The 17846-nt window shown below is 47.3% G+C and overlaps 1 protein-coding gene across 5 annotated transcripts in view; it reads left to right on the forward strand.

Moving 5' to 3' along the window:
* The window catches only part of RYR1 (ryanodine receptor 1), a 118950-nt gene that overhangs the window by 75442 nt on the left and 25662 nt on the right, over positions 1-17846 (forward strand). For all 5 annotated transcript variants that reach the window (XM_036276091.1, XM_036276092.1, XM_036276089.1 and 2 more), the window contains 9 exons: positions 6-82; positions 612-685; positions 1297-1314; positions 2366-2446; positions 6145-6233; positions 6346-6474; positions 6556-6660; positions 8893-8974; positions 11131-11318. In XM_036276091.1, the coding sequence (XP_036131984.1) occupies positions 6-82; positions 612-685; positions 1297-1314; positions 2366-2446; positions 6145-6233; positions 6346-6474; positions 6556-6660; positions 8893-8974; positions 11131-11318 (843 nt within the window). The remainder of the gene's footprint in view (positions 1-5; positions 83-611; positions 686-1296; positions 1315-2365; positions 2447-6144; positions 6234-6345; positions 6475-6555; positions 6661-8892; positions 8975-11130; positions 11319-17846) is intronic.

Below are 17846 nucleotides of genomic sequence, written 5' to 3' on the forward strand. Positions count from 1 at the left end.
TGCAGAAAATGCTGGATTATCTGAAGGACAAGAAGGAAGTCGGCTTCTTCCAGAGTATCCAGGCACTGATGCAGACGTGCAGGTGGGCGCTGGTGTCCATCTGTTAGAGCAACCGTTCGGTGTGGCTGAGCCCATCCTCCTGCTACACTCTTGGTTCCAGGAACAGAAACCCATTCAGCTCAAATGACAGGGAGTTTATTTTAAGAATTCACGTACAACAATAAGGAAGGCAAAAAGGCGGCAGGAACTGAAGGGCTGTTGAGAATTCAAGGGGCACCCAGCAGCAGGGAATCTGGGCTCTCTGATGACCCCTATTAATGACTTGATGACTATCTGCCTTTGTTCTCTGGCTTCTGACCCTCTGAAGCTTTTGCTAATTGATGGTTTCTGTATCCTTTCGATTTCAACGTGTACACATGCCCTCCTTGCCCCACATGACTTCATAGCTGCCACTGTATAGCCTCTGCCAACTCTTAGTTCCTGCTGCTTCTTGATCTCTGCTTCTTCATGGCTTCCCCTGGCTCTCCACCTGCCGCCATGGGGGGGGGGGGCTGCAGGGCTCTGGAAGAGGACCTCAGCACATCTCCCCGTCTTCCCTTTCTTCCCCTCAGTGTCCTGGATCTCAATGCGTTCGAGAGACAGAACAAAGCAGAAGGGCTGGGCATGGTGAACGAGGACGGAACTGGTGAGGCCCTCCCTTGGGCTTCCCTCTCCTTGGGATTTTTTCTTCCTTCAGGATCCGCCCCTCCCTCAACACCGCCTCCAGGACACCTCCTCTCCAAGAGTACCCCCAGGTCCCCGCCCCTACCCTGCCCCATGCAATGGTGCCCAGTCCTGCCCACCCCCCATTCCTCCAGGGTCTCCCTCTCCATGGTTCCCACTCCTGGGTGTCCTTGTCCTGTGTCCTCTCACCCATCACCACCTGGACCCCACCTTCCACAAGCCCCAAGTCTCCTGCCCGGGTTGCTGTTCTCTCATTAATGTCCCTAATCCGGGTTAATCAAGTCTTCTCTTTGCTGTGTTATGATGTGTTTAACCTTTCTGCCCTGATCCTTGCCTCCTTCCTGCCTCTCCACCTCTACCTGTCCATCTCTCTTTACTGTCACCTCCTACTCTCTTCCTGGCTTTCTTCTGTCTCCTGATCACTGTGTCTTTCTGTGTGGGTTGTTTCTTTCTCCATATCTGTGTCTTCATCCCTGACCCTGTGTCACTATATGTTTTACTTTCTCTGTCTCCTTCCGTCTCTTTTTCCCTCTTTTCTCCTGCTTCCTCCTCCCATCCTGTTGGCTGCCCCAGTCATCAACCGCCAGAACGGTAATTCCCCCCACCCCCTCCACTTGCTGTGCCACCCCTCCTTCTAACCCCCACCACCCCCTCCACCTGGGGGCTGAGGATCTGGGACATCCAGGGAGGGAGAGCTTTAGTGGGTCACTGCCTGCAGAAAGTCTTGAGATCAGGGTGCAGAGACCAGGTTCGGGTCCCAGATTAGGCACTAACAACACCTGGGACTATGGACCTTGCGATGGTCTCAGTTTCCCCATATGTAAAGTAGAAGCTAGAGAAGATGGCAAAGGTCCCTTTCCAGATGGATGTTCTCAGACTTCCAGACCCAGATTCACAGTCCCGGGGTGGGGTGATCCCCATCCCCACCCACCCTGCTCTCTGCGCCATGACCCCGCATTGGTGGGGTCTGCAGTTCCCATCCACCAACCGGATTGGTTGCCCCCAGCTTCCACTCTGATTGGTGTGTGCGCGCCTGCGTGTCCTCTGCGCCTGCTCTGGTTGGCCCATTCACTGTCTAGCCTCCCCTCTCTCTTTCCTCCCCTAGAGCCCTCCTAGATGGGCTTCTTTCAGACACCGGTCCTGATTGGCCCATGATTACACCGCCCCTCTGCTTCTCCTGGATTGGCTGCTTTCTAGGCATCTGAGCCAACTGGCCTATCCCTCCCTGCTCAGAGCCTTTGCATGAAAGTGACCCCAACTCCTATAATCCATTAACCCCAGGCCCTGGGGGAGTGCGAAGGGAGGTGCCAGCTGCTTGAACCTTTGCTGGATCAGGCAGACTCTCCCGGACATCACATAAGTGGTGACATCAGAGGGACACTGATGTTGTAGAAAGACACTCAAGGCCCCAGCTTCATGACTCAGGGCCCCTCAGGTCTCATCAGCTGTCAGGGATTCTGAGATCTGGACCCTGTGGTGTCATGGATGTCCGTGGCCCTCACAGTGTCACTGAACTGGTGGCTGCTCCTCCCTGAACCCCTATGCTTTGTGCATGCGTGTGCAGTGTGCATGGGCCGTGTCTGCGTGTGCCATGTTCTGGCGCACCTGACCCTTCTGGGCCCTGCCCCCTTTTTCTACCCAGGAGAGAAGGTCATGGCAGATGATGAATTCACCCAAGACCTGTTCCGGTTCCTGCAATTGCTCTGCGAGGGGCATAATAATGGTGAGCAGGGGTGGGTGGAGTGGAGAGGAGGCTGAGTGTGGGGAACAGTCTGAAAGAGTTGCCTGAGTTCATCTCCAGGCTCCTCCTCCCCTTATCGTCACTACCCATCCTTGATCCCATTGTCCATCCTTTCCTTTCAGCCAGGGTCAACCCCAGTCCACCCACCTTCCCAAGTCTCTCTCGAATTTCTGGAATCTAGCCACTTTGCTTCGTTCTCACTTCCTCTGGCCAGTCCAAGTCCCCAAAAACAATCTGCCAGAAACCAATTTGGCCAAACATCAATTTGCCCAAATAAGCAATTAGCTACATGCCATTGCCCACAGGCATTTAGAAGTTGAATAAATGTGATGGATTTCCATACTTTGGGTCTGTGGGGGAGGGGGGATCACATGGCATTTTTCAATGAATCTATTAGAATCACTTATGAATTTTGCTTATAAAAATACTTTGCCGGAGGGCATGACTACAGATTCTTTCCTAACTTAAGCAAGAGTTTTCACATTTGTTCTGATTCAGGCAATTTAACCAGATCAAGGGTGACCAGCAAGTTAATTAAACACCTAGTTGGTGACAAAAAATAACTGCTTGTGGCATGCATAGCTTATAACATGAAAGGGACAGCCAAATTCTGTCCAACAAATATTCTCCCCAATGCCACTTCACTCTCAGGGTTGTGGTTGTATTGCTTAGCAGGTGACTATGAAACCACAGACTGCCCAGAAATTAGCCTTCATGACAAGAATGGGAATAATTATAAATCTAACTTCCATAGAACCAGCACCCCACTTGGCTAGCGTTCTTTAAGGTAACTGATTTGCAAATATCTTTAATCTTCACTCTTTCAACAAAGGATAAAGAATGAACTATTGCTTTACATTCTCAAAAGCTCTTATGTCCACAACTAGTTATTCTTCAACATTTATTCACTCCCCTTCTGCCACATAACTAGGGTTTCCTTTCTTTCATTTCAATGAAAGTAGAATCAGTCTTAAATCTGGTTTAAAATAAATTTCATTCTCTGGGTCTATGACTTTTTGGAAATAAGAATATTATGGATGGGAGTTCTCTCCCAGTAAATTTGTGATCCAGTCCTCTGCCAAGATTCTTGGACTCGTTAACCAGCCCAATCAAATAAGTATTTGAGATATCTTTCAAACCTCAGATGACTTGCATGTCTTGAGTACTCAGTAAAATCCAAAGCAGACAAAAAGTTTGTCTCTTATTTGCTCATGTCTATGACAGTGTTCTCAGTTGACAGAGTTCTTTACAAGTGTGGAGAGCTGTATATCTAACCATGTAGGCATATAGTCTGATTTAAATGAACACAAAGTCAGTAAATAGGGTTGATGAGAAAACCTGTATATTTGCTTATAAAATCTTGATTATTTGAGTATACTTTATCTGTAATGTGAAACCAGGCAAAATAGACATTAGCCTGATGCAGTCATTGTGAAGTGGCTATAGGGAATTCACAGGGAAAGTAAGATTTGGGGGGAGGGGGCTCTCAAGGGCTATTAAAGCCATCCTGAGCAACATGACATTGCTGTCAATATTAAAAGGCCTTCACTGAAGCCTTTGTATATTGCCTTGATAATTTGATGATTTGGTCATTTGGCAAATGGGTGATTCTCAGACTTAAGCATGCCTGAGAATCACCTGGAAGCCTTTGGTAAAATACAGACTTCTGGGCCTCACCCCTGAATTTCTGATTTAGGTCTGGGGTGGAGCCCAGGAGAGTGAATTTCTAACAGGGTCCCAGGAGATGCTGATGAGCTGATCTAGGGCCACACTTTGAGAATCACCACTCCAGAGTGCAGCTCTTAACCTCAGCACTTCCTTTAAGGCCCTTTAAGAGCAGCTAACATGCTCTGGACGGTTTGGCTCAGCGGTTAGAGCATTGGCCCACAGACCGATGAGTCGCGGGTTCGATTCCAGTCAAGAGCATGTACCTTGGTTGCTGTTTGTCCCTGGCCCTAGTTGGTGTCCTGTGGGAGGCAGTCAGTCGATGTTTCTCTCTCTCCCTCTTGCTCCCTCCCACTCTATCTAAACAAAAATGGAAAAAAATATATCCTCGGGTGAGGATTAAAAAATAAACAAAAAGAACAGCTAATGTTCATCAAGCACTTATGTACCTTTATGTATGCTAAAGTATTAAAACCTCACAACAGCTCAATAGAGTCTATTGTGACCACTGTGTGTGTTACATATGGGGAAACAGGCAAGTCTGTACCACACAGAGAGGTTCAGTAACTTACCCAAGGTCACAGCTGGGAATTCACGAAGCCAACTCCTATTTATCTTTCAGGTCTCAGCTTAGAGACTTCTGGAGGTCTCCTCCAGACTTCCTTGTCAACCCAGGCATCTCGTCTGGGCTCCTGCAGTCCCTCTGGGTTTTCCCCATCACCACCCTGATCATTCTGCCCAATATTCCCCACCACCACTCCTGCCACCAATGAACAGTGTATTATTATTATTATTATTATCATTATTATTATTACTACTATTATGACACACTGAAGTAGAGAGAATGGTCTAATAAACCCCCAAGCACCCATCACTCAGCTTTAATAGTTACAAACTTTCTGCCAAAGAACATGTTTTTCAAATAGTGGGAACCAACTCACCAGAGGGTCGTGAATCAGTTTATCATAGAGGTTCTTATCGTAATTGCACATTGGTATGCCTGGGAGCCATAAAAAATACTACAGCCTAGTTTTCACCCCTCCCCCATTTTAATTTAATTGGTCTAAAGTGGGGTCTGAGTGTTGGGATTTTTTTAAATGTCTTCAGGTGATTCTAATGTACAGCCAAGGTTGAGAGGTTTAAAACTACAGATTTAGTGGGTTGAGATCAGCACTCCTTATAGTGAACAATACAAATATATCCCAGAATGCATGGCACATAGTAAGGGTATGGGGAACTTCTTTTTCAGGTATATGTGGATATAATTTCAGGTTAAACACACATACTGGGTCTCAATGTAAAATGGATGTCCTACCATACATTGCAGTTAGAAAAGACTGAAAATTACTACATGAGAATATAAACTTAACAAGGGCAGGGGTTTTGTTTTATTTTATTGCTGTATCCCTGGGGCCTAGAACAGTGTCTGACACTGTTCAGTAAATGCTGAATAAATTTGTAGTGCCAAAGAATAAGTGGCCAGTCTTCATCTTCCATTAGCATATAGTATATGCTCAATAAATATATACTGAATAAATGAACAAAGAAATGACAGCTGCTTATCTCTGGCTTTTGGTAGGTGCTCCACAAATATTTGTTGGATAAATAAATACATAAATAACCAACCTTCCATCTCTCCCAGCACATTGTAGGCATTCAATAAACATTTTGGAAACAAATGGAGAACTAAATCTTCATGTACCCTGCTACACTGTAGGTGCTCCAGAAACATATTTTGGAAAGTAATCAGTGAATAAAAGACTGACCCTCTACCACATCTTGCATGTAGTAGGGCCTCAATAAATAAATATAAAAATGTAAATATAAATAAATGATCCTCCATCTTTCTCTGACACACAGTAGTTACTTCATAAAGAGTTATTAAAGATTATATATGAGTTCTGGCATACAATAGGCACTCTTTAAACACTGCATTAGTGAATAAATAAACCACTGTCCACCTCCCTTAGCACATGGTAGATTCTCAATGAATGAATGACTTTTCATCTTTTTAGATTTCCAAAACTACCTACGGACACAGACAGGGAACACGACCACTATTAACATCATCATCTGTACGGTGGATTACCTCCTGCGGCTGCAGGTGAGGATGTGAGGCTGTCCAGGTGTGACCTGGGTCGGGGACTGTGAGGCCATCGTTGGCCCAGCATCCCCTCACCCTCTGTGACCCCCCCCCCCCCCCACTGCCCTCCCAGGAATCTATCAGTGACTTCTACTGGTACTACTCCGGCAAGGATGTCATTGAGGAGCAGGGCAAGAGGAACTTCTCCAAGGCCATGTCGGTGGCTAAACAAGTGTTCAACAGCCTCACTGAGTACATCCAGGTAGGGCCCGCGCGCCGGGACAGGGCGGGGCCGTCGGCACCCACGCCCCGCCCGGCGCTCACGCAGCCCTCTGCCCGCCAGGGCCCCTGCACAGGGAACCAGCAGAGCCTGGCGCACAGCCGCCTCTGGGACGCCGTGGTGGGATTCCTGCACGTGTTTGCCCACATGATGATGAAGCTAGCTCAGGTTCGGGCCCCTCGGTTTTCCACCCAAGTGCATCAGGGCACCCCCCAACTGGCCCGTTGCCACGCCCTGCCCCACCGCTCACTCTCTCACCCAAGTGCTCCGGGCATGTTCCAGACCCGTTCCCTCCCTTCCCGTGGCCAAATCCATCTTCCTTCTGGATTGGCTCTCTCTGCCTGACCCCGCCTCTACCTTTGCCACCACCAATCGGCTGGTTTCCCATCCACACTTCCATTTGTCTGACGTTTGGGCCGCCCCTTCTGGCCTGGAGCTCCTCTATGATTGGCTGGTGTTCTTTTCTCTCTGATGAGGTCATCAGATTCAAACAGCCTTAGGGATGGGATACCCGCAGGCTTCTAGACGAGGGCCTGGGGCTGAAGGAGTGTTTTGCTTTATTCTGCCTGCGGCAGATGACGCCCATGGTGGGCATCCTGGATGTAAGGTCCACCTCCCATCTCTAGAATCTTCGTGCTCCCCTTTCCCACCACTCCCTCCCCTTTGCGGCCTTGTCGGTGTCTCACGAACACCACATGCATTTGCTTTGCTTCTGTCTGGGAAACAGACTCAAAGCTGCCATACATAAACACCTCACCAGGGTTCAACATCGAAGGGCCACCACCCACATCCTAGACTCATACAGACACCGGTGTATTTATTCCAATAGTTTTCCAGCAGATGGCAGTCAAGTAGTCGGTATATTATAATTTCCCAGCAGGAAGAGTCTCGAGGAAGGGAAACCTTTTTCGAATGTACTCAAAGGTGCCACTTGGGGCTGGCAGAAACCCTGTCTGGTGCCATCCGATTTTTTGAAAGGAGTTGAATTTAGGAATGCAATTGCTCAGTGTCAGTGCAGTTGAAGTTTGAATGTGGGTATGATTTTAAAAATCTAGAGACAGTAGGTATCATAGCGTAGAGTTGATAGACCCTGCAGAATTAATTCATGGTCTAGGGTTAGGTTGCAAAGGCCAGACACCCAGTGCAAAGGGGTGGCTTACAGGGAGAAAAACATAATTTATCACTTCACATCACAGTTCCAGGGCCTTAGTGATGTCAGCAGAAATGTCTCCTGTCTGGCTTCATTCTCAAGCAGGCTCTCTCCAGGGGGTGGAAAAATGGTCCCTGGGCTTCCAAGCACCCTACTAACAGCTCCAGGGAAAAGAGAACCCCATTTTCATGAGAGCTCCAGGAAAAGACGTGTAATTCTCTCTGATTGGTTTACTGGGTCACATGCCCATCCTGAACCAATCACTGGGGCCAGGAGAAAGAAGGCTTTGATTGGCTAGACCTGGTCATATACCCTGGAACCAAGAAGGTGAGGTTAGCATCACGTACATGCTCTGAGAGTGGAATTAAGAGAAGCAAGGGCTGGATTCTGGGCAGGCACATACCACAGGCGCCCACCATCTTAGGATCTCCAGATCCTGAAATATTCTAATCAGAATGCAGCTTTGGAATAGTGGAAATGTGTTAGAATTAGAATCGGCAACGCTAGAACTAGCTTTGGGGTAGAAAGAGCCTTACATCCCATTTCTCTGCTATCCTTCCCACGCCTCCATTTTATTAGGTAGAACCACATGAAATTACCACTTTGTGGGTCAAAATGGTTGACAATTTTATGTAGCTCAACCTAATGCAAATTCATGAGGCAGAACTTTGACCATGTTGGAAGTTTTTCTGGGCCTTACATGAGGCGCTGTGACAGGGGAGGCAGTATGTCCCCACATTTTTCCCAAATGGCTTACCAGAAAGCACATGGCTGTGCCTTCCAGCCTTCTTCCTGAACCCAGAGTCCCACTTTTTCCATCACATGTTCATTCAACAAACGTGTGCCTTGCACTCATCATAGCCAGGCACAATGCTGAACTCCCATCCCTTCCCGGATCTGTGTCTCTGACCCAGTATTTGCCGGCATCTGTCTCTGTCTGTCTCAGCCCCACGTGAATGCTCTCCAAGCCCCATACTCCTCCCAGTCCTTGTCTGCTAGCCTCGCCCCTACACATCACCTGTTGGGCCTGCTTCCCCCACAATGCCAACCCCATCCCCACACTTACGTCTCTCTACCCCTTGCCTGCTTCCGAGGAACATGTCTGGACTCGGGTCCCCTCGGAGGTAAGAGGGGAGGAAAAAGAAGTTTTAGGCCCTGTTGGGTGGTGAGGAGGAACAGACACAGCTGGAGATGGGGGAGGCGTCTCTGCGGAGACCAGTCCTCACATAGCTGTGGTGTGGGGTCTCTAGGACTCGAGCCAAATCGAGCTGTTGAAGGAGCTGCTGGATCTACAGAAGGACATGGTGGTGATGTTGCTGTCACTACTAGAAGGTAAACACCAAGTGGGTGGAGGTAAGGGGAGGGCACAGAGGTGCAGACAAGCCCGAGAATGGCCCCCTGAGACCCAGGAGACCCTAACTGATATCATGTCAAAATCAATGGGTTATGCCCTGACCAGTGAAGCTCAGTGTTTGGAACATCAGCCCACACACCGCAGGGTCATGGGTTCAATCCCCAGTCAGGGTCGTGGGTTCAATTCCCAGTCAAGGGCACGTACCTGGGTTGTGAGTTTGATCCCCAACCCTGGTCAGGGCATGCGTGGGAGGCAACCAATCCATTGTTCTCTCTCTCTCTCTCTCTCTCTTTCTTTCTCTCTCTCCCCCCACTTCCCACCCTCCTTCCACTCTCCCTAAAAAAATTAATGGAAAAAATATGCTTAGGTGAGGATTAACAACAAAAAAAAAGATCAGTGGGTTGATGAAGAAGTCACATTAACAAACTCAGCAGACACTTATTGAGAACTTTTACATACCAGGACCTGACTGTACATATATTAGTTTATTGAATATCCAGAAAGATCTTAATAAGGTAGGTGGGCTGGACACTTTTTTAAATGTCTGAACTTAATGGTTATTTATTTATTTTCTAAAGGTGTCAGTTAGCTTTTGCTGCCTAACAAGCATCCCACAACTTAGTGACTTAAAAACAGCTCTAATTGCCCAGCTGGAGTGGCTCAGTTGGTTGAGTATCATCCTGTGCACCAAAAGGTTGCCAGTTTGATTCTCAGTCAGGGCACATATCTGGGTTTCAGGTTCGATCCCCATGTATGGAAGGCAACCTATCAGTGTTTCTCTCTCTCATACATCAGTGCTTCTCTCTCTCTCTCTCTCTCTCTCTCTCTCTCTCTCTCTCTCTTTCTCTCTCTCTCAGCATGTCCTTGGGTGAGGGGTAAAAAAATAAAATAAAATAAATAGAAAACAACCATAATCTAGTATTAATTAATAAAACAATTTACCTAGTAGACAGACTGTTTTCTATAGAGGTTCATAAAGAGCATCCTCATTCTTTTATATGGCTGCATAGTACTCCATTGTGTGGATTACAGTGATTTATTTAACATTCCCCTATTGATGGACATTCAAGTTTTAAAAAATATTTTGCTACAAGTTGTAATGATTAATCCTCCTACAGAGTTTCAGATTTTCTTGGTCACTAGGCATTCACTTTTAAAAATCAGAAGGTTTCCTTTACACATCAAAATTTCCAGCTTTTCTTGAAAAATCAAAAGATTTAGTGACCCTGGGTTCATATTCTCACATGGCAAAACTTAGCTGGACTGAATTAAGTAGCTGAATTATATCAGTTAAACCTTCTGATTTTGATGACTGCATTGTGACTACCTATGTCTTTTAGAAGATATGCACTGAAATGTTTAAGAGGGAAAAGTCCTTGTACCTGCAGCTCACTCTCAAATGGTTCAGGGGGAAGAGAGAGGGGGAAGCAAAATGTAAACAATTGTTGAATCTGGGGTAAATGAGGGTTCCCTTGCACTACTGCACCTTTCATATAAATTTGAAATTGTATTAAAATTGAAAGCTACTAAAAGAAGCCAGAGCCAGTTTGCTTTAGAGGGAAGTGTGGAATCCCACTTTGCCACAGTCTCCACCTCTCCCTGCTGCATTGCCTTCGGCCGGCCTCACTCACCTGTGGACCTGCTTGGCCTCTGTGAGCTAGTGGAATGCTTAGGTGTGTGAGCTCTGAGGTCATGCATCTCTGGGTTCAAACCCTCCTCACCCCCTTTCTGGCTGTGGTGTGTGTGATTTCTTTTCTGAATCTCAGTTTCCTCACCTGTAAAAACGGATAGTAGCACCCCTCCTTTCCAAGGATGAGATGGTGGCAGCACAGCAATTGGCAAGTCACCTGTCACCTGCCATTAGCTTTTGCCATCGTCAACTCTATGCATAACTCCTTCGGCTATCTGGGAGGTAGAAAAAGACAGGGTCAGCCAGGTTCGCCCATGATGCTGATTCAGATCAGGAGGTGACCCATGCCCTTTGAGGGGAGGCTTGGGTGCTGGCCAGGGAAGCTTCCACCAGCACAGTGGGTCCTGGGAGCCATGGGTAGCTCTTGAGCTGGAGAGGGAGGCGAGCCACGGGACTCCAGAAAGGAGGCTGTGCCTGGCCGCACTGACCTGGGGCTGCCTACAGGGAACGTGGTGAACGGCATGATTGCCCGGCAGATGGTGGACATGCTGGTGGAATCCTCGTCCAACGTGGAGATGATCCTCAAGTTCTTTGACATGTTTCTGAAACTCAAGGACATCGTGGGCTCAGAGGCCTTCCAGGACTATGTCACTGACCCCCGTGGCCTCATTTCCAAGAAGGATTTCCAGAAGGTAAGTGCTGGAAGGGAGCTCGGTGGGGGTGCCAGTCATGCCCTTCCTGGCTGCCTGCCTAGGGCAAGGGACTGCTCTGCGAGCCTCAGTTTTCTTATCTGTGAAATGGGATAAAACAGCCCTTGGGTTTCTTTTCAAGGTGAAATGCATTAACACAAATGAAACCCGTTATTTCTATTATCGTCATTAAGAGTTATAGTACTATTATTATAATAAAAAGGGATCAATTATTTAGTTGATAAACATCTACTGGGTTTCTCCTGTCTACATGGACACAGCAGTGACCGAGACAGACAGCCTGCCTTCGTGAAGTTCATAGTCCAATGACAGAGGCAGTCACCAGTGACCATGGCAAGTCTAAATAGTGGGGCTGTTAGGAGGGAAATGCAGTGACCAGCTTTATCCAGGTGCCCACTCATCTGCCTCTGTCAACCCCTCCACCCCAGCTTTACCCTCTCTCTCCCTGTGTAACCCCAGCTAAGTCACTTGTCTGCTCTGAGCCTCAGTTTCCTCCTCGGTGAAATGGGGCTGGGAGAGTCACATTCACTGTCTGGCAGGACTGCTGGGGGTGGGGGTGGACAGTGCCTGGAATGCAGGAACATTCAAGAGATGTTAGCTACCATTTTTTACAGGCAGATCTTGGAGATATTGCAGGTTCAGCTCCAGACCACAGCAATAAAGCAAATAGCGCAATAAAGCGACTCACAACTTTTTTTTACCTCCCAGTGCATATAAAAGTTATATTTACCCTATACTATAGTCTGTTGAGTGTATAATAGCATTATGTCCGAAAAGCAGTGTACCTACCTTATTTAAAAATACTTTGTTGCCCTGGTCGGTTTGGCTCAGCGGTTAGAGCGTTGGCCTGCGGTCCTGAGAGACCCGGGTTCAGTTCCCGCTAAGGGCACGTACTTCGGTTGCAGTTTGTCCCCGGCCCTGGTTGGTCATGCGGGTGGCAGCCACTCGATATATCCCTTCACGTCGATGTTTCTCTCACTCTCTCTCTCTTCCTCTCTCTCCCTCCCACTCTATCTGTCCAAAAAATGGAAAAATATCCTCGGGTGAGGATGAAAAAGAAAAAAGAAAAAAAAAAATACTTTGTTGATGCCCGGCCGGTGTGGCTCAGTGGTTGAGCGTCGACCCATGCACCAAGAGGTCGTCGGTTAGATTCCCAGTCAGGGCCCAGGCCCAGGTTGTAGGCCAATCCCTAGTGGGGGGCATGCAGGAGGCGGCCAATTGATGTTCTCTCTCATCGATGTTTCTATCTCCCTTCCTCTCTCTCTAAAATAAATAAAGAAGAAGAAAAAAAATACTTTGTTGCTAAAAATTGCTAACTGTCATCTGAGTTTTCAGCAAGTCATAATCTCTTTGCCGGTAAAAGGTCTTATTTCAATTTGTGAAAAACACAATATCTGTGAAATGCAATAAAGTAAGGTGCACCTTGGCCAGTTTGGCTCAGCGGTTAGAGCATCGGCCCGCAGACCAGAGAGACCAGGGTTTGGTTCCTGCTAAGGGCACATACCTCAGTTGCAGTTTGTCCCCGGCCCCGGTTGGGGTCTTGTGGGTGGTGACCAGTTGATGTGTCTCTCTCACATGGATGTTTCTCTCTCTTCCTCTCTCACTCTCACTCTATCTGAAATGCAAAAATGTCCTCGGGCGAGGATAAAATTAAATAAATAAATACACAAGTAAGTAAGTAAATAAATAAATAAAATGAGGCGCACCTGTACTATTATTACTGCCAGATCATTTCCATCACCATTTTTAAGTGAAACAACTTCAAGTTTATAGAGAAGTTGCGAGACCAGTACATAGAATTCCTGAATACTCTTCACCCAGATCGCCGAAGGTTAACTTTCCACCCGTCTGCGCTATCATGATTCCCCTTCACCTCTAAATACTTGAATGTGTTTCTCCTGAGAACATGTTCATTCTCTTATGTAACCACAGAACAATTATGCAAACCAGGCAGTTGACACTGACATAATGCTGCTATCTATGGAGCTTACTGGGTTTTCATTCATTTTTCTTCCCAGTCAAGGATCCAATCCAGGATCAGGGGTTGCATTCAGGTGTCCTGTCTCTTCCGTCTCCTTCCATTCAGAACCCTTCCTGGGTATATCCTTGTCTTTCCTGACTGTGACATTTTTGAAGATCAGAGGCCAGTTGTTTTATACAGTGTCCCTCAGCGTGGGTTTTTCTGAGTTTTCATCACAGTTCAATTCAGGTGACACATTTTTGGCAGGATTATCATAGAAGTGGTGTGACCTCAGTGCATTGTATCAGGAGACACATGCTCTTGGTTCTTCCCATTGCTGTCGGTTAGTTTGACTCTTGATTAAGGGGGTGTTTACCAGGGTCTCCCCTGTAAAGAGACTGTCATTCTTTTCAACGGCATGTGAGGACCAGTTCTGAAACTATGTGACAGTTGCGCTCACCCTCTAGGGCAGTGGTTCTCAACCTTCCTGATGCTGCGACCCTTTAATACAGTTCCTCGTGTTGTGGTGACCCCCAACCGTAAAATTATTTTTGTTGCTACTTCATAACTGTAATTTTTCTACTGTTATGAATCGCCATCGGAAATAGGTGTTTTCTGATGGTCTTAGGTGACCCCTGTGAAAGGGTCCTTCGACCCCCAAAGGGGTCGCGACCCACAGGTTGAGAACCACTGCTCTAGGGTTAGCACCCATTGATGATTCTTGCCTGAAACAATTATTACTATGGTAGTTAACATATGGTGGTTTTCTAGTTTCACCATACCCTTTATCTTTATTAGTTATCATTTTACAATATGATTGAATGTTTCCTTCTCCATTTATCTATCTATCTATCTATCTATCTATCTATCTATCTATCTATCTATCTATATTAGCATAGACTCATTGCTTCTTTGATTCTAGGGGTTGCAAGCAGTACTGTTAATCAACATCAAAACAAGCCCAGGGTGCCCTGCCCAGTGCAGCTCAGTTGGTTGGAGCACTGACCCATACACCAAATGTTGCAGTTTTGATCCCCTGTTGGGAGGCAAATGATCCGTTTCTTTCTCGCATCAATGTTTCTCTTTCTCTGTCTCTCTCTCCCTCTCGAAAAAAAAAAGCCCTGGCCGGTTTGGCTCAGCGGTTAGAGCGTCGACCTGCAGTCCAGAGAGACCCAGGTTCGGTTCACACTAAGGGCATGGACCTCGGTTGCAATTTGTCTCTGGCCAGGTCGTGTGGGTGGCAACCACTCGATGTGTCCCTTTCATGTCGATGTTTCTCTCTCTCCCTCCCACTCTATCTGAACAAAATATCAAAAAAATGTCCTCGGGTGAGGATAAAAAAAACCCACAAAGATTGCTAGCCCTGGCCTGTTTGGCTCAGCAGATAGAGCATCAGCCGGCGGACCAAAGGGTGTTGGGTTTGATTCCCAGTCAAGGACACATACCTGGGTTGCAGGTTTGATCCCCAGCCCTGGTTGGGGTCATGTGGGTGGCGACCAGTCGATGTAGCTCTCTCACATTGATGTTTCTCTCTCTTCCTCGCTCTCTCCCTCCCTCCCTATCTCAAGATAAATGCAAAAATATTCTCGGGTGAGGATAAATAAATTTAAAAAAAAGATTGCTAGAACTTATAAATAAATATGCTCAGGGTTTCCTGAGTTAAAAGAAAATGCCTCATAGCTCCCCGTTGTCCTCAGTACCTCCCTGCATTTCTCCCCCATCTCAGCCACTCCTCCCAAGAGCTGTCTGCACACTCGTGATTCGTGATTCGTTTCTCACCTCCCACTCCTTCCCTGATTCAGGGCTTGCTGTCTTCTGTCCCTGTCACTCCCCTGACCAAGATCCGCAGTGACCTCTCCACCCTGAATCTCTCCGCTGACTTACGGTGGCGGCATTTGCCAGACTCAGCCGTTTCCTGCCCCCATGCCCGCTTCCCTGCGTGTCTGCACCACACTCCTGGGACCCGCCTTCCCTGCCAGTCCCTCCCCGCCTCTTAAACATCCTCGCTGTCCCTGAGCTCTGCCCCTCTGGGAAGAAGAAGAGCTATTTATCGTGTTCTCACCCTGTGCCGCATCCTGTGTGTAGATGAATTACAGCTGACCCTTGCGCAACACAGCTTTGAACTGCGCGGATCCACTCATATGCGGAGTTTTTTCAATAAATAAACAATCGGCCCTCCCTGTCCCCAGGTTTCACATCCAGAGACTTAACCAGCTGCAGCTGGGAATCTGCAGATGCAGAGGACCGGCTGTGTGCATCGTTCTGTGCCACTTTATTTATTTTTTATTTTATTTTTTATCCTCACCCGAGGACATTTTTGCATTCATCTCCAGATAGAAAGGGAGGAAGAAAGGGAGAGAGACACACCGACTGGTCGCCACCCACACGACCCCATCTGGGGCCGGGGACAAACTGCAACTGAGGTGTGTGCCCTTAGCGGGAACCGAATCCAGGTGTCTCCGGTCTGCAGGCCGACTGCTCTACCCACTGAGCCAAACCAGCCAGGGCTGAAGTAATGTTCTTAAGGTCACACAGCAAATAAGGGGCAAAGCTGGGATGAGAGCTCAGGAGGTCCAGCTCCAGAGTACCATCCAGTCCCATAAGGAGGCGGTGAGCACCTCCTGGGAGCACGGCCCTGGCTGGGGGTCCGAGGCCTGCTCTCCAGACTGGCAGGGTTAGGGGGAGAGTCTCAGTGGGGCTGCAAAAGAACCAAAAAGTACTATGCAGAAGCTGAAGTACCCATCATTCATAATTTAAAAATGATTCTCTGCTCAGCAAAGGAAATCATCGATAAAATGAAAAGGCAACCTAGGGAATGGGAGAAAATATTTGCAAACAACATATCTGTTGAAGGATTAATATCCAAAATATTCATACAATTCAAAAGCAGTAAAACCCTCTCTCCCTCCCTCCCTCCCTCCCCCTCCCCCTCTCTAAGATCAATTTTTAAAAATGTTTAATGTAAAATATGACACGGTAGGAAGTGAGAAGTCTCAGTCTCACCTCCGTCTCAACCTCCCCTTCCCCCACTCCCGCTGCTCTGAGTAAGCATTAATTTCTTGTGTATCCTTCCATTACTTTTTCAGGTAGTATTTCCCTCCTTTCTCTTATACTCGGTCACGAACTACAGGCACTAGTCTCTATTGTTTTCTGGAGAGACAGGGAGTGCCCTCATTCTTTTCCTTACAGGTGCCCAGTATTCCGCTTCCCGTGTTACTGTTTATTTCCTTATTCCCTGCTGACGGACACTGGCTTAGTGCCCAGTCTTTTGCTATGACAGCACATTCTGTGGTCAGGGCTGCCTTGGGTAGTTGTGCCCTTTACAAGGGTGCAGTTTATAGCACAGATATTGTGGGTGACTAGGAGATGGAAGCGTGCTGAGGGGGTCTCCCGATGGTCCATTAGCAACGCAGGCTACAGCGATGACCCCTGAGCCCACGTGCTTCTGAATGTGCCTTGTACCCAGGAAGACACTTCTAAAAGTGGGACTGCTGCCCTGGCCGGTTTGGCTCAGCGGTTAGAGCGTCGGCCTGCGGTCTGGAGAGACCCGGGTTCAGTTCCCGCTAAGGGCACGTACTTCGGTTGCAGTTTGTCCCCGGCCCTGGTTGGTCGTGCAGGTGGCAGCCACTCGATGTGTCCCTTCACGTCGATGTTTCTCTCTCTCTCCCCCTTCCTCTCTCTCCCTCCCACTCTATCTGTACAAAAAATGGAAAAATATCCTCGGGTGAGGATAAAAAATAATAATAATAATAAAAGTGGGACTGCTGGCTCAAAGGCACATGCAGTTGTCATTTGGACCGACTTTGCCATCCATCTTCCCTCTCGTTGACATCATGTGAGAGTGCCTGTTTCCCCACAGCCTCGCCACCAGACCGCATTGTCACATATCTGGATTTTTGCCAATCTGATAGGTGGAAACGGCGCTGCGTTGCAGTTTTCATTCACGTGTCTCCAGTGTCGGGAGCAGTTAATCGTCCTCTCACGTTATTTCTTTCACATGAGTTGTTCTGTGAAATGGCCATGGCCTTGGCTGATTTTTCTCTTTTTATTCTTGATTTCTAGGGGCTCTTTATATATTTACTGATTATAATATTGTTAGTGATAGGAGTTGTACTTATTTTTTTCAAGTTCATCATTTGTCTCTTGACTTCGCTTATGATATGGTGGTTTTAGTTTTGGTTTTTGGCCACACAGCATATTTTATTTTTATGTAGAAAATCATTTAAACTATTTGATTGATTTTCATTATTATTATTTTTTTAATCCTCACCTGAGGACATTTTTCCATTTTTTTGTTCAGGTAGAGCGGGAGGGAGAGAGAGGGAGAGAGAAACATCGATGTGAAAGGGACACATCAAGTGGCTGCCACCCTCATGACCCAACCAGGGCTGGGGACAAACTGCAACTGAGGTACGTGCCCTTACCGGGAACCAAACCTGGGTCTCTCTGGACTGCAGGCCTACGCTCTAACCGCTGAGCCAAACCAGCCAGGGCCTAGTTGATGAATTTTTAATGAACTAGATAATACAGAAATACATTCCTCTTGTAAA

The sequence above is a fragment of the Molossus molossus genome, unplaced genomic scaffold, assembly GCF_014108415.1.
Source record: "Molossus molossus isolate mMolMol1 unplaced genomic scaffold, mMolMol1.p scaffold_m16_p_21, whole genome shotgun sequence".
NCBI classification, from domain to species: Eukaryota; Metazoa; Chordata; class Mammalia; order Chiroptera; family Molossidae; genus Molossus; species Molossus molossus.